Source organism: Artemia sp. Qi Xiang Cuo, chromosome 16 (genome assembly GCF_049724085.1).
Source record: "Artemia sp. Qi Xiang Cuo chromosome 16, ASM4972408v1, whole genome shotgun sequence".
In the NCBI taxonomy this organism is placed as follows: domain Eukaryota; kingdom Metazoa; phylum Arthropoda; class Branchiopoda; order Anostraca; family Artemiidae; genus Artemia; species Artemia sp. Qi Xiang Cuo.
The window spans coordinates 9,157,150-9,174,806 of NC_142809.1; the positions used below are offsets into that span (position 1 = coordinate 9,157,150).

The 17,657-nt window shown below is 36.1% G+C and overlaps 1 protein-coding gene across 1 annotated transcript in view; it reads left to right on the top strand.

Annotated features, from left to right (window-relative positions):
* The first annotated feature begins 897 nt into the window (after positions 1–897).
* Positions 898–17,657, top strand: part of LOC148942543 (glucose-6-phosphate isomerase-like) — a 50,540-nt gene continuing 33,780 nt past the window's right edge. Inside the window, exons 1-2 of the mRNA XM_089102299.1 lie at positions 898–906; positions 14,351–14,369. Coding sequence (XP_088958425.1) covers positions 898–906; positions 14,351–14,369 — 28 coding nt within the window. The remainder of the gene's footprint in view (positions 907–14,350; positions 14,370–17,657) is intronic.

Sequence of the window (17,657 nt, forward strand, 5' to 3'; positions counted from 1 at the left end):
CAAGAAAATCAAATTATTTATTTTGTCTTGAATTATATGTGAATGTTTTATTGTGTATTTTGTACAATATATTCTGAATGTGAAAAAGTGCGTTCGGTAGCCAAAAGAAGCTTGTTTAAGAATCTATTTTCATTTTCTTAAGAAAGAAGATGTAGCCTTAGTGGATGTATTTTTATAATACTAAAGTAGTAAGGCATCAATATATATCACGAGTGATTGCGTAATATGCCTTACCAGGGTCATTCATCTATTACTAGGAACGGTACATTGGCTTAGCAGACGGGTTTCTGCAATGTGTTATGGGCTTCCTTGAAAAAAATACCAGTTTAAAAAAAAAAAATAAATAAATAAACATGTATCCATGATCTTTCTTCTGGCAAAAAATACAAATTCCAATCAAAACTGGTCAAACGTGTTAATAAGCAGTAGGTTATAGCTACCTGATAACTCGTTCAGTATCGCATGTATTATTTGTGGTATCAATGGTATTTCATTTGCGTAAAGCTATCTCGATTTGCCAAAACTTTTATCGTTCACATTAAACTAACTCAATTTGCAAAAATGATATTCCATTTGTGTAACTCTGCTCTGAATGTCCTTAATGAGGAAATAAATAATGTAAAATGACATTGTGACTTGACCTAGCTTTACCTCTTCGATGTGGTCTGTATAATACACAAGTAACGTTTGAAAAGTATTGTCATACAGGGGTTTAGTTAAAGAGGTCTCACTTGCACGAGGGTTCAGATACATGGGGGTTCACTTGCTTGGGGTTCAGTTACACGGGGATTCAGTTACAATGGAACAAACACAAAAACAATGGGGGCACACACAAAAGACAAATTAGCCCAGTGGCCTATGAGAAATCATGGGTTGCATGGAGGGTTGAGTTGCATGATGGTTCAGGTACCGGGGGGACAGTTACACGGGGGGTTAATTAAATTGGGTTGAGGTGCACGAGGGTTCAGTAGCACGAGAGTTCATTAGCACGGGGGTTCAGTTGTATAGGGTTCCGGTTATACAAGTGTTCAGTTACATGGATGGTATAGTGACAATTTAAAAGATGATTTAAAAGGTGATTTTAGAAGAGAATTTGAAGGTGAAACTCTGTGGTCGTTATAATACACAAGTTCCATTTGATCAGTGTTGTGAGGTCTCCTACCACAACCCCAAAGGGTTCCGATCCCCCCACCCCAACCCCGAAGGAAGTCCCCGGTCCTCAAAGTTTCTCTGGGCTCCCAAAGGGCCCCCGGCACCCCAAAGGCTCCTGAGCCCCCATTATAATACTTTTTAAGGCTTTATTATATCTTTTCAGAACAAATTATTATTTTAGGGAATTATTTCGGTGAAACAGTTAGAGACATTTTAAAAGATGATTTAAAAGATGATTTTAGAAGAGGATTTGAGGGTGAAACTCTGTGGTCGTTATAATAGACAAGTTCCATTTGAACAGTGTTGTGAGGTCCCCTACCTCAACCCCAAAGGGCTCAGATCCCCCACCCCAACCCCGAACGAAGTCCCCCGTCCACAAAGGTTCTCCCGGCTCCCAAAAGGCCCCCGGCACCCCAAAGGCTCCAGAGCCCCCATTATAATACTTTTTAAGGCTTTATTATATCTTTTCAGAACAAATTATTATTTTAGGGAATTATTTCGGTGAAAGAGTTAGAGACATTTTAAAAGATGATTTAAAAGAGGATTTTAGAAGAGGATTTGAGGGTGAAACTCTGTGGTCGTTATAATAGACAAGTTACATTTGAACAGTGTTGTGAGGTCCCCTACCTCAACCCCAAAGGGCTCAGATCCCCCCACCCCAACCCCGAAGGGACCCCCAACCCCAAAGGGTTCCGACCCCCCTACCCCAACCCAGAAGGAAGCCCTTGGTCCTCAAAGGTCCCCGAAGCTCCCAAAGCACCACCCAGCCCTCCTGGGCCCTCGCAGACCCACAAAGACTCTCCCCGGGCTCCTGTCTGTTGTAGGTGACTGTTGTCTGAAACTCATGTTTTAGGGTGTATGGGTTGCTATTTTTGACTTTTCGGAGTTGGATTTTTTGGTCTTTCATAGGTGGAGGTTGCCCGAAATCCACAATTTGGGATGTGTGGTATGCTATTTTGAATGTTCTGAGCTGACTCTTATACCCTTTAATAGCTGTATATTATCAGAAGATTATGATTTGTGAGGTGTAATTTACTATTTAAGCATTTTAGAGATAGGATTTTTCAGTCTTTCATTGATGTGTGGTTTCTGAAACCTATGATTTGGGATGTGTGGGTTGCTATTTTTTACTTTTCTGAGCTGGATTTCTTAGCTTAAATTTTTTCATCTCTTTGAGAAAAATCTGAACTGAAGTGGAAAATTTTGATATTATTTTGGGAAAATAGAATTGATCAATAACTTATTTCATTTTCATTAAGAAAATTCAAAATCGAAGTTGAACTTTTCTTCTTCCGGGAAAATATTTGGAACAGAACTTTAAATTTTTTCATCTCTTTGAAAAAAATATGAATCGAAATCTAGAATTTTATATTATTTTAGACAAATAGAGTTGATCAATAACTGATTTCATTTACATTGAGAAAATTCAGAATCGAAGTTGAAATTTTCTTTTCTGGAAAAATATTCGGAATAAAACTTTAAATTTTTTAATCTCTTTGAGAAAGGTCGGAATTGAATTTAAGAAAATTTAGAATTATATCAAAGTATAACTTTTTCTATCTTCTATGAAAAATTTGAAACAATATTTTAAATTTTGTAATCTCTTTGAGAAAAATCTGAATTGTAGTGGAAAATTTTATATTATTTTATGAAAATAGAGTTGATCAATAACTTATTTCATTTTTCATTGAGAAAATTCAGAATCGAAGTTGAACTTTTCTTTTCCGGGAAAATATTTGGAACAGAACTTTAAATTTTTTCATCTCCTTGAGAATGAATTTAAAACTGATAGGTCCGAAAATTCAGAATCGAAGTTGAACTTTTCTTCTTCCGGGAAAATATTTGGAACAGAACTGTAAATTTTTTCATCTCTTTGAGAAAAATCTGAATTGAAGTGGAAAATTTTATATTATTTTAGGAAAATAGACTTGATCAATAACTTATTTCATTTTCATTGATAAAATTCGGAATCGAAGTTCAACTTTTCTTTTCCTGTAAAGTATTTGGAATAAAACTTTAAATTTTTTCATTTCTTTGAGAAAGGTCGGAATTGAATTTAAGAAAATTTAGAATTATATCAAAGTATAACTTTTTCTGTCTTATATGAAAAATTTGGAACAATATTTTAAATTTTGTCATCTCTTTGAGAACAATACCATCTGATGTAGTCACGACTATGTTTGATCAAGAAAATATCTGAATGCATTTAAGGTATAGTATGAATGTCTTGCAAAAAACACGAAAATACTACTAATAGTAACAACTCACTGCACTACAAAACCATCTTATGTAGTCACGGCTATGTTTGATCAAGAAAATATCTGAATGCATTTAAGGCATAGTATGAATGGCTTTCAAAAAAACACGAAAATAATACTACTAGTAACAACTCACTTAACTACAAAACCATCTGATGTGATCACGACTATGTCAAAAAACACGAAAATACTAATACTAGTAACAACTCACTGCACTACAAAACCATCTGATGTAGTCACAGCTATGTTTTATCAAGAACATATCTGAATGCATTTAAGGTATAGCATGAATGGGTTGCAAAAAACACGAAAATACTACTACTAGTAACAACTCACTGCACTACAAAACCATCTGATGTAGTCACGTTTATGTTTGATCAAGTATTTAAGGTATAGTATAAATGGGTTGCAAAAAACAGGAAAATACTACTACTAGTAACAACTCACTGCACTACAAAACCATCTGATGTAGTCACGGCTATGTTTTATCAAGCAAATATCTGAATGAATTTAAGGTGTAGTATGAATGGCTTGCAAAAAACACGAAAATACCACTACTAGTAATAACTCACTGCACTACAAAACCATCTGATGTAGTCACGGCTATGTTTTATCAAGAAAATATCGGAATGCATTTAAGGTATAGTATGAATGGCTTGCAAAAAACACGAAAATACTACTACTAGTAACAACTCACTGCACTACAAAACCATCTGATGTATTCACTGCTATGTTTTATCAAGAAAATATCATACACACCTATGAAACGCTAAGAAATTCAGCACAGAAAAGTAAAAAAATAGCAACCCACACATCCCAAATCATAGATTTCAGACAACACACTTCAACGAAAGACTAAGAAATCTGGCTCTGAAAAGTCCAACTAGCAAACTAAACATCCCAAATCATAATTTTCTGACAACACACACCTATGAAAGGGTAAGAAATCCAGCTCAGAAAAGTCGAAAATAGCAAACCACTCATCCAAAATCAAAGGTTTCAGACAACACATACCTATGAAAGACTAAGAAATCCAACTCCGAAAAGTCAAAAAAAAAAAACCATCTGATGTAGTCACGGCTATGTTTTATCAAGAAAATTTCTGAATGCATTTAAGGTATAGTATGAATGGCTTGCAAAAAACATGAAAATACTATTACTAGTAACAACTCAATGCACAAAAAAACAATCTGATGTAGTCACGGCTATATTTTATCAAGAAAATATCTGAATGCATTTAAGGTATAGTATGAATGGCTTGCAAAAAACAAGAAAATACTACTACTAGTAACAACTCACTGCACTATAAAACCGTCTGATGTAGTCACTGCTATGTTTTATCAAGAAAATATACACACCTATGAAAGGCTAAGAAATCCAGCTCAGAAAAGTAAAAAAATAGCAACCCACACATCCCAAATCATAGATTTCAGACAACACACACCAACGAAAGACTAAGAAATCTAGCTCTGAAAAGTCCAACTAGCAAACTGCACATCCCAAATCATAATTTTCTGACAATACACACCTATGAAAGGGTAAGAAATTCAGCTCAGAAAAGTCAAAAATAGCAAACCACCCATCCCAAATCATAGGTTTCAGACAACACATACCTATGAAAGACCAAGAAATCCAACTCCGAAAAGTCAAAAATAGCAACCCATACACCCTAAAACATAAGTTTCAGACAACATTCACCTACGAAAGACGGGAGCCCGGGGAGGGCCTTTGAGGGTCTGAGGGGGCCCATGAGGGCTGGGTGGTCCTTTGGGAGCTTTGGGGACCTTTGAGGACCGGTGGCTTCCTTCCGGGTTGGGGTTGGGGGATCGGAACCCTTTGGGGTTGGGGGTTCCTTCGGGGTTGCAATGGGGGGATCGGAGCCCTTTGGGGTTTAGGTAGGGGACCTCACAACACTGTTCAAATGGAACTTGTCTATTATAACGACCACAGAGTTTCACCCTCAAATCCTCTTCTAAAATCCTTTTTAAATCATCTTTTAAAGTGTCTCTAACTGTTTCACTGAAATAATTCCCTAAAATAATAATTTGTTCTGAAAAGATATAATAAAGCCTTAAAAAGTATTATAATGGGGGCTCCGGAGCCTGTGGGGTGCGGGGGGCCTTTTGGGAGCCCGTAGAACCTTTGTGGACCGGGGGCTTCCTTCGGGGTTGGGGTGGGGGGATCGGAGCCCTTTGGGGTTGAGGTAGGCGACCTCACAACACTGTTCAATTGGAACTTGTCTATTATAACGACCACAGAGTTTCACCCTCAAATCCTCTTCTAAAATCATCTTTTAAATCATCTTTTAAAATGTCTCTAACTGTTTCACCGAAATAATTCCCTAAAATAATAATTTGTTCTGAAAATATATAATAAAGCCTTAAAAAGTATAAAAAGGGGGGCGCAGGTGCGAGTGGGGCGCCGGGGGGCCCTTGGGGAGCCCGGAGAACCTTTGAGGCCCGGGGGCTTCCTTGGGGGTTGGGGTGGGGGGATCGGAACCCTTTGGGGTTGTGGTAGGAGACCTCACAACACTGATCAAATGGAACTTGTGTATTATAACGACCACAGAGTTTCACCTTCAAATCCTCTTCTAAAATCATCTTTTAAAATGTCACTATACCCTCCATGTAACTGAACCCTTATATAACCAAAACCCTATACAACTGAACCCCCGTGCTACTGAACTCTCGTGCTACTGAACCCTCGTGCAACTCAACCCAATTTAACTAAACCCCCGTGTAACTGTACCCCCTTCAACTGAACCCTCATGCAACTCAACCCTCCATGCAACCCATGATTTCTCATAGGCCACTGGGCTAATTTGGCTTTTGTGTGTGCCCCCATTGTTTTTGTGTTGGTTCCATTGTAACTGAATCCCCGTGTAACTGAACCCCAAGCAAGTGAACCCCCATGTATCTGAACCCTCGTGCAAGTGAGACCTCTTAAACTAAACCCCTGTATGACAATACTTTTCAAACGTTACTTGTGTATTATACAGACCACATCGAAGAGGTAAAGCTAGGTCAAGTCACAATGTCATTCTATATTATTTATATCCTCATTAAGGACATTCAGAGCAGAGTTACACAAATGGAATATCATTTTTGCAAATTGAGTTAGTTTTATGTGAACGATAAAAGTTTTGGCAAATCGAGATAGCTTTACGCAAATGAAATACCATTGATACCACAAATAATAAATGCGACACTGAACGAGTTATCAGATAGCTATAACTTACAGGTTATTAACACGTTTGACCAGTTTTGATTGGATTTTTTATTTTTTGCCAGAAGAAAGATCATGGATACATGTTTATTTATTTATTTTTTTTTTTTTTTTTAAACTGGTATTTTTTCAAGGAAGCCCATAACACATTGCAGAAACCCGTCTGCTAAGCCAATGTACCGTTCCAGGTAATAGATGAATGACCCTGGTAAGGCATATTACGCAATCACTCGTGATATATATTGATGCCTTTCTACTGACTTATTTTGTATGAACACTTCTGTAAAAACATTTGTGTTTTTTAAGAAGTATTTTATTTGTTTTAAAAGCCTTTCCTGATTTTTAAGAATTATTTTCTATTTTGTAAGGACACAAACATGCATTCTCATCAATCATCAATGAAGATCATGCAATCAGCATTATAGGTATAACAAACATACCTGTATACCTTTCAAGCTATATTAAGCACAACGTTTAGGATACAAATACTAACATGAATTGTTGCTAACAATGCTAATTTTTATTACTTCTAAATGGGGTTTTGATGTATGCTTAGTGGATGATACCATGAGCGCCCATAAGCTGAATTTCAGGAGGGGGGCCTACCTGGTCTAATTGTAGCTTCCAATGCTGAATACTAAAAATCTCATATCAAAACTATAAAATATAAGGCAGCATCATTCAGCAAGGGGGATTTGAGCCACCCTCTGCATCCTATATGAGCGCCCATGGATGATACCCAATGCTCTGTTAGTGAGCAGGACTTTTAATATACATTCAAAAATCTTACTGCTATAAGGCTCAAAATATTTTGGTATATATTACGGATCCGCCATTTAAAATATCTAAAACATTTCGAACACTGGAATGTCTTACTAAAATTACACTGATTGTAACGTGTTTTATTTAAATTATTTTAGAAATAAACCTGCCCCTTAAAGTTACTTCATATGGGGAAACTCAGGCTCTGGGAAATTTAGCGGAAGATACTCGATACTTTTTCAAAATGTATATTAAATTTGAGTAAATATAATTAATAAAAATCAAAGAGAGGATTAGTGGCTCTAGTAGACAATTAGTAAGTTGGCTACTAGTTTCTCACTTGCTTGCACTATTTACAAGTAATTTTTGACTAATCTCAACGAGTAAAAGCAACTGCCGAAACCTCTAAAAAAAAACCTACCTAAATCTCTACCTCTTAGATGGTATGGAAAAGAGGTTTTTTTTTAATATAATACACAATATATGTGAATTTTATAAATGTGAACCACGGGCTCTAAAGGACGCTTAGTGGACCATACTAAATATTTTTTTTAAATACCCATTCATTAAACTTGGCTTAGTAAGAACTTGTTTTATTTTAATTTTCATTAACAACAATTTCTTAAATTTTCCATAATTGTTTTGAATGAAGATTAATCAGAGGATTTGTGGCTTATGGCGATACCTCTATAAAAAGAACGCACCTTGACCTCTACCTCCTGGGTGGTGTGAAAAAGAGGTCGTGTGAAAAAATGATTTTCTTTGAAATTTTTTTTAGTTAGAAGAAATACTGCCAAAAAAAAGGCTGAAAAAGAGAATAAGGAGGTTGTCTAAAAAAGAAAAGCGAATCGGAAGAGCTGGAACCAATCAGGAATCAAGTTGCACTATACTTCATCCTTTCAAAGACATAGGAAGAAACCGAAGACGACGGTGACAGCAACGTTCTACTGTTCCAAAGGCAAAATCGCGGTGAAATTTCCTACGTTACCGCACTTCCCAGAAAGTCATTGTCTATTCCTGTGACTAGTCTGACCGCAAAAAGACTATTTTTGGTGGTAGGCCTAATAGTGACTATTATAGTGACTTAGAAGAGAAATGGCCTCAGTCCACAGAGAGTGGATAAGTTGATTTTCATTCACGATAACTATAGCCACATCCCGCAGTTCTAATATACTTCTGAAGTTTGACCAAAGGAGTTTATTCAAAGTTTTGTATATAGTAGTTTTCGAAGAATAAAAATAATACTAATTTTGATTATTAATTCTGTTAGAAAAACATAGCTCTTAGACATTTCAACTATTCTGCAAGGATTCTGAAATGCCACAACCATTTCATTTTTACCAGATTTCTACTTCTCTTAATGAATAATGAAGAAGACCAGCGTCGAGCCAGCGACTCGCAAAGTTTCTACCTCGTGAGTAGGTAGAATATCTTGTAAATAAAAATTGGATTTGAGGAAGACTAAAATCTATTCTATAAATTATATACAACAACTTTCTAAACCTTATATGAACCCAGGGCATAACTTAAAACCCTTGCACTGAGGAATTTACGAGGGATTTTCATCCTAAAAGACCCAATTTCCAGAACTTTTGACTAAGTTGAACCAAATGGGTATCTCAATATTTTGATTGGATGTGTTTGGGAATGTTGTGAGCGTGAGAGGGGCGTAAGTCGCTATCCAATCACTTTCAACTATTAAAAAAGGCACGAGCCCTTTCAATTTCCAATTGAATGAGCCCTTTTGAAGTTTCTACGACAACGCTTTCAATAAAAACTTTATATGTCCCCAGGGCATAACTTACAACCCTTGCAATGAGGGCTCTGAGGGGGTTATCATCCTAAAAGACAAAATTTCCAGAACTTTCAAATACGTTGAACAAAATGTATATCTCAAAATTTTAATTTGATATGTTTGGGAAAATGGTGGGCATGAGAGGGGCATTTGTCGCTATCCAATCACTTTCAACTATTAAAAAAGGCTCTAGCACTTTCAATTTCCAATTGAATGAGCCCTTTTGAAGTTTCTACGACAAGGCTTTCAATAAAAAAAATTATATGCCCCCAGGGCATAACTTACAACCCTTGCCCTGAGTGCTGTGGGGGGAGGGGTTTTAATCCTTAGAGACCTAATTTCCAAAACTTTCAACTACGTTGAATAAAATGGCTGTCTAAAAATTTTGTTTGGATGTGTTTTGGGGGAATGATGGCCGTGGGTGGGGGGGGCTAGTTGCCCTCCTATCACTTTTGACTATTAAAAGGGAAAATAGCCCTTTTTATTTCCAATCGAATGAGCCCCTTTTGAAGTTTCTACGACAACGCCTTCTATAAAAACCTTATATGCCCCCAGGCCATAACTTAAAGCCCTTGCCCTGAGGAATGTGGGGGAGTGTCCTCCTCAAAAACATATTTTCTTTCTGGAAATCAACTACGCTCAACAAAATGGCTATCTCAAAATTATTTTGGGATCTGTTTGGAGAAATGATGGGCGTGGGGGGGGCTATTTGCCCTCCAATCACTTTCGACTATTAAAAAGGGCACTTGCCCTTTGAATTTCCAATCGAATGAGCCTTTTTTGAACGTTTCTACGACAACGCCTTCTATAAAAACCTTATATGTCCCCAGGGCATAACTTAAAACTCTTGCCCTGAGGGTTTTGGGGGAATCTCCTGCTCAAAATGATGATTTGTATCTGGAAATCAAGTACGCTGAGCAATATGGCTATCTCAAAATTTTGATTTGATGTGTTTGGAAGAATGATGGGTGTGGGGGGGGGGGGGGGGCTAGTTGCCCTCCTAAGGAATATTAGTTTATCTTTGACACTAAAGACCAGAGAAGCCATATTTAAAAATGGAATCCCCTCATGATACATTGGAATTCCCCCTCGATTATGCAATCATTTTCCCAGAAATCTTGTCTGATCATGTCCCCTTCGTGGATCAATACCATTGTCCCGTTAGTATTCAGTGCGCATGTGCATTTTCCCCGCATTATTTCCTTGGTCCCTGATTGACCTTGATAAAGGTACTTTTAAAGTACTAAATAGTACCTTTCTTATCTGGCAATAGGGTATACTTCGCCCTGTAGGTTCTGATAGGTTCCTACTAATTATGGGCGTGGGGGGGGCTAGTTGCCCTCCAATCACTTTCGACTATTAAAAAAGCCACTATCCCTTTGAATTTCCAATCAAATGAGCCTTTTTTGAACGTTTCTACGACAACGCCTTCTATAAAAACCTTATATGCCCCCAGGGCATAACTTAAAACCCTTGCCCTGAGGGTTGTGGGCGAGTGTCCTCTATCTATCTGGAAATCTATTTTCTATCTATCTATCTATTTTCTATCTGGAAATCAACTACGCTGAACAAAATGGCTATCTCAAAATTTTAATGGAATGTGTTTGGGGGATTGATGGGCGGGGGGCTAGTTTCCCTCCAATCACTTTCGACTATCAAAAGGGCACTAGTCACTCCAGTTTCCTATCGAACGAGCCCTTTTCGAAGTTTCTACGACAACTACTTCGATACGAAGTGCCAGGGTATGGAGTAAAAAAATTATATATTGATTGGATGTGTTTGGAGAAAAGATGGGCGTGAGAGGGGGGGGGGTAGTTGTCTTCAATCACTTTCGACAATCAAAAAGGGTAATAGCCCTTTGAATTCCAATCGATTGAGCCTGTTTTGAAGTTTCTACAACAACGCCTTCTATAAAAACCTTATATGCCCCCAGGCCATAACTTAAAACCTTTGCCCCGAGGGTTTTAGGGCATGTCCTCCTCAAAAACATATTTTCTATCTGGAAATCAACTACGTGGAACAAAATGGCTATCTAAAATACTGATTGGGTGTGTTTGGAGAAAAGATGGTCGTGAGAGGGGGATTAGTTGCCTTCAAATCACTTTCGACTATTAAAAAGGGCACTGGCCCTTTGAATTTCTAAGCGAATGAGCCCTTTTTCAAGTTTCTACGACAAATATTTCAATAATAACCTTAAATTACCCCAGGGCATAACTTATAACCCTTGCCCTGAAGACTGTGGAGGGAGTGTCCTGCTCAAAGGTATAATTTTCTGAACTATAAACTGCGTGGATCGTAATTGCTACCGCGAAATTTTGATTGGATGTGTCTTAGAATATGGTGAGCGTGGAAGGGGTGTTAGTTGCTTTCCAATCAATTTCGACTATTAAAAAGGGCACTAGCCATTTCAATTTTCAATCAAATGAGACCTCTTTAAAGTTTCTACGACAACGCGTTATATAAAAACCTTATATGCCCCCTGAGCATAATTTAAAACTCTTGCCCTGAGGGCTGCAGGGGGGGTTGTCATAATCAAAGACCTAATTTCCAGAACTCAAAACTAAGTTGAATAAAATGGCTATCTCAAAGTTTTGATTAGATGTGTTTGGGGAAACGGTGGGCGTGAGAGGCGGGTTAGTTGCCCTCTAATCACTTTCGACTATTTAAAAATGCACTAGCCCTTTGAATTTCCAATCGAATGAGCCTTTTTTTTAAGTTTCTACGACAACACCTTCTGTAAAACACCTTATATGGAGTATATAGAGTAAATCATCCTGAAATATCCCCTGAAGTCTTATACATGCACACTACTAAAGTTTTATATTGTTTTAAAAAATACAGTTGTGAGAAAGAGTCAAACTTTAGCGTAAAGAGCGAGGCATTGAGGATTGGACAGCCCCTTTCATATACGGAATAATTTCTGTTCGTTTTAAGTTTTAATGTCACTTCTTACTTTCAGTTAAAAAAAACTTGTCTTTTTATTTAATTTATGAACTTTTTTGAATTAGTGCAGGTTTTGATTTTTGCTTACCGTACATGAATAATTAAAACGAAATTTGCATATTAATTTTACTTTTTTTTGGTTAAATGGCTTTCTCGAAAGTTGTTTAATTTTATTTATGAACGTTTTTATTATTAATAAATATCCGTAACTTACGAATTAACTTACGTAATGAACTACTATATTCGTAAATTTTCATTACGTATATTAGGGATTCGCCCTCTAGTAAATAGCTCACTCTTTACGCTAAAGTTCAAATTGTGTTCCAATTCTTTAAGAATGATTCCTTAATCACAAAAGCCGTTAATTAGAATAAATAGCTCTTATAAAAGTACTAAAAAAACTTTAGCGTAAAGAGCGAGGTATTGACTAGGGGGCTAACCTAATCATATACGTAATAATTTCTGTTCGCTTTAAGTTTTGATGTTGCACCTCACTTTCATTTGAAAAACTTGTTTTTTTTTTATTTATTTAATTTCTGATTGTTTTTTAAATGATGTTCGGATATCGGGTGCCCCTTCATAGCAGTGTCCCTTCTCCCATGAAAACTTCCTCCATGGAAAGATCCTCCCATATAACCCCCGAATCATTTTTTTTTTTTTTTTTTTTTTTAATTTCTGATGGTTTTTTTTAAATAATGCTGGGATATCCGGTGTCCCCTTCATAGAAATGTCCCTTCTCCAATGAAAACTTCCTCCGTGGAAAGATCCTCCCATGTAACCTCCGAACCACCCATCCTCCCTCCCCCTACCAGAAAAAAATCCACCCTGAAAACGTCTGTATACTTCCCAATAACCAATACTATATATAAACATTGGCCAAAGTTAATAACTTGCAGCCCTTTCCCCGGGGACTGTGGGGGATTAATCATCCTCAAAGACATATTTATTATATTTGTCGATCATGCTGAACAAAATGGCTATCTCAAAATTTTGATAGGGTGACTTTGGGAGAACAATAAGCATGGGAGGGGGCCTAGTTGCCCTCTATTTTTTGGTCGCTTAAAAAGGGCACTAGAACTTTTAATTTCCGTTCGAGTGAGCTCTCCTGTGATACTCTAGGACCACTGGGTCGATACGATCACCCCTGGGGGAAAGAAAAAACAAAAAAAAACAAATAAACACACATTCGTGATCTTTCTTCTGGCAAAAATACAAAATTCCAGATGTTTACAGATAGGAAGTAGAACCTCTACTGCAGGCTTAATACGCTGAACCTGATGGTGTGATTTTCATTAAGGTTATATGACTTGTTGGGGGTGTTTCCCCCTCTTTTCAAAAATAAGGCAAATTTTTCAGGCTCGTAACTTTTGATGGGCAATATTAAACTTGATGAAACTTATATATTTGAAATCAGCATAAAAATTTGATTCTTGTGATGTATCTGTTGGTATCAAAATTCTGTTTTTTAGAGTTTCGGTTACTATTAAGCCGGGTTGCTCCTTACTTACAGCTCGTTACCACGAACTGTTTGATATAGTTCTACGGCTAGAACAAGAGAAAGGTTGAAATGGCTAGGATGAGTTTTGAGGATAAAGGATGACAGATTATTGAAGATCATGTTTTTCGGCCAATCATCCAGGACCAAACAAAAGCAGGTCGTCCTCAAGTGGGCTGGGACAAGTTTCTCACGTGTTTTTCTGTTTCTTGATTTCGTCCCCGTTGAATCAATTTACGGGTACACGGGTTGAAACAAAAGTGACTCATGGCAAAAGGCCATAGGACTATATAATTATGGCTATATATTTGCAGGATATGGTCCTTGGGGGTAGAACATAGTGGAACAACAGTCAAAATGTGTTAACTACAATTGTTTGCATATCATAAGGTAAGAATTGTTTTCATATCATTTTTTGCAATCAACAGCCTCAGTTCTAGGATTATAACCATATCCATGCTTGCATGTCCAGGAAATATAAACCTACTTAGTTTAAAATCGTGCCAATTTAAATGTAATCAGTTAACATAGTAACAGGATAACGAAAGACAAATTCTTTTGCTTAAAAAAAAGTTTCTGTGAAGATTAAAGCATGAAATAAAAGAATGCATTTTTGTAAGACCAGGTTAAACGAATTTGAATGGAAGAGGTTTTCTTTTTTTCTTTAGACTTATAATTTGCTAGTCTGATTCGAGTTCTTGTGAAGCAAACATTAGGTAGAGAGGATTCCGTTTATTTAGTAAGTTGCATTTATATAAATTTCTGGGTTAAGATGTAACAGGGGAGAAATTACGTAGGAAAAAAATAATACCTTCCCCGTTAAATTTAATTATTTGGTCATCTAAAGAATTACAACTTAAATTTGACCTTAAAACTTGAAAGATCAATGCATAGTTTTCCGATAAATATAAATCAATTGGCTATCTCAAAAATCTCACAAGCGACATTTTGTAATCGATAAATATAAATCAATAAATAATCCAATAAATATAAATCGATTGGCAGTCTCAAAAATCACACAAGCTAGATCAAGTACTATAGTCAAATTGGATCCTTCAGAGGAAGTAAAAGTCGTAATATGGTTTCCGTAGGTGAACCCGCGGAAGGATTATTAGCGTTTGATAAGCGAGAAGGAGACTCTTGGCCCCTGTGGTCAGTAGCTTTTCTAATCATTGTTATTGATACACATACCAGTGTTTGGTGTTTGATGTGCACAAGTAGGTTGCTGCGTGTGATACACGGGGGCCATTCGTTGAACAAAGGAAAGGAGTGCTATACGGATCACTCCGTTGCTCATCTGACAGAGCTGATATTGAGACTTAGTTGAAATGAAGGAATATGAGTGCTTCATTCCTACCCCTCTCCCTATAGTAATCAGAAACTAATGAGTCAGACAATTTTAGCTATTTGAGGTATTCACTACTAAATCTAAATAAAAAAAATGTCAATTATTTTATCGAGGAATTCTTTTTACGGCCAGAATTGCCAGAACTCCTATACAATTTTTTTTTCTTACTTTCTCTTTTCCGTGTCAATTTTACGCGTGGAGTTGTTAAGGGAGATTTTCTTGGGTAAATTTAATATAATATTTAATAAATTCAATAAAATATTTGATGCAAGAATGGTAACACCGTTGCTCTAGCGGTAATTATGTGCTACACCAATACCAACACTATTGTCACTTGACTGGGATTGTATCTAACCCATGTCCGCCACTTCCATCACACACGCTCAGTTTTTCTTTTCTATAGTGACCCCCTCATATAAGGTGTGGGGATATTACACCATATCCCCCATTGGCAATTGAAACTATTTTATGAGTTTTTGGACTAATTTATTAGTTACGAGAATAAACAATGCATCTTGAAACTGGTAGTTACAAGGTTTTTTCTTACCCCCATTGGTCCCCTCTCTCAAACATTTTGGCTAGTGATACCTCTACTCCGGACTGAAAATTATATCCTAATGGCATTAAAAAACACTCAGCGTTGTTTTTTTAATATAAAATTATATATTAAAAAAAAAAAATAACACAGTGTAATTCACTTACATTGTAGTAATCCCATGCATTGTAACCCTTTTTCTTCAGACAACACTACACAGGGGCAGATCCAGTATTTTTTTACGGGGGGGGGGGCTCAAAACAGGTTGATCCGATAAACTTGCGTTAATCCGCCACTGACATTACATTTTTTCTTCACCTTCATACTACACTATGTTTTACGTTTTTTAAGAGTAATAGGCCTACAATTGTTTTATTTGTTTTTTTTTTAAATAAGTTTAAGGTTATAACTTTCATCAAAGTTTTTCTTTCTGCTGAATCAAATACCGTTTTAAAACTTATAACCTAGGAATAAAGATAGTCTTATTGACTTTATTGCTAGCAGTAATGTAATCACAATTTACTTACATCCAAATTGATGAAACTTTTTTGTGTGACATGACTAAAAAAAAAACAAATAAAACAATTGTAATACTCGTAAAAAATGTGAAAATAATTAAGAATTAGTTGGAAGAGGAGGATATTGAATAAAATATGGCCTTCAAAAATATGACCCTTGAATATCTGCAAAAATTTGTTTTCCTTTTTCAAATTGACTTTATTTGGCCTTTACTATAGGACAAATAAATGGCCTATAGTAAAATTTTTTTACTATAGGGTTGCTGAAAGTTATATTCTTGAATTATATTAAAAAAACAAATAAAACAATTGTAATACTCGTAGAAAACGGGAAAGATAATGTAGCATGAAGGTGATCACCATCTGCATTGAATTATTCTGGTCTCGAAGCAATTTTTTTCAATAAATTTATTTTAATGGAGACTTGTGTTCCTTTTTAGATATAATTTTTTTACCTTTAATGCTCAATAAGGATTTGCGCTGCCCCTGAGAGAGGAGTATTCGACACGATTAATCAATTATTTTCAATTGGTTAGGTGTTTTTAAGCTAGTTTAGATTATATTTAGATCAAGTTTAACGTGTTCGGAGTGATTAACCAACAGGGGTAAAAAACAAATATACCTGATTTTTTGGGGCGGCGTGTCAAGTTCTTTGATTTAACAGGCAAATAGCGGGCCAATAGAAAGGAGGGGCATTTACCCCCCTCTAAGTTTTAAAAATTACCTTTTTAGGCTATTTTATTTATAAAATAACACAATTCCGCTCCCCTAGATTTTAGGAGGGGGATTTCCAATGCTCATTAAAAAAGTTGAAAAAAACGCTTTGCCCGCTCTAGTATTTTTCCTTAACTACTACCACTTTTGGAGGGGGGGGTATTGAGAAAGTATGGGGACTCCAACCCTGCTCATGTTAATTTCTGCTCGTTTTGAGTTGATTTATTGTAATTTGGCCTAGAATAATTTTATTATGTTAAATTTGTTATTTTATTATAATAATTTTGAAGAAAATTGCCTTTACTACCTAGTCTCTCTTCCATCATCTTCCAAATAGTACCTATCCATTGCCAAAGATCGGCTTCGCATTCTGTGCAAATTTCAACTTTTTCACAAATTTTTAAAGTCTTGGGTCACTTGCCCAAGACTCTGAGCAAGTGGGCGCCCAAAAAAGTGTCCAAAATTCCTCTCTCTCTTCAGCACCTGTGTACGGATGATTCCTATATCAATTGATTCAATTTTAAAAGGTGACCGAATTACTTTGGCTCAAGAAAACATTAATGCTCAATATTGCCGCTATTGTTACTTATTGTTACTTTATTGTTACATTGCCGTTATTGTTATTTTCTTGTTAGACGATGAATGCAATCTAAATTTTTTATGCATAAATTTAACCTACTATCTTCCTTGTTACTTTTGAAAACTATAGCATTTTCAGAAATAAGCCGTTTAAAGTTACAAAGATTTTGTTTAGCGCAAAATCAATAGTATTTTGGTAATAGTTGGCACACATAGACAAAAATGTCTATATTCTAATGTCTAAAGATCTAAGGATGAAATAAAGTATAAAGATAAAAAAAAGTCTCTGAATTCTTTAGGTCTAACTATTTATTTTTATTTTTTTTGAATTAT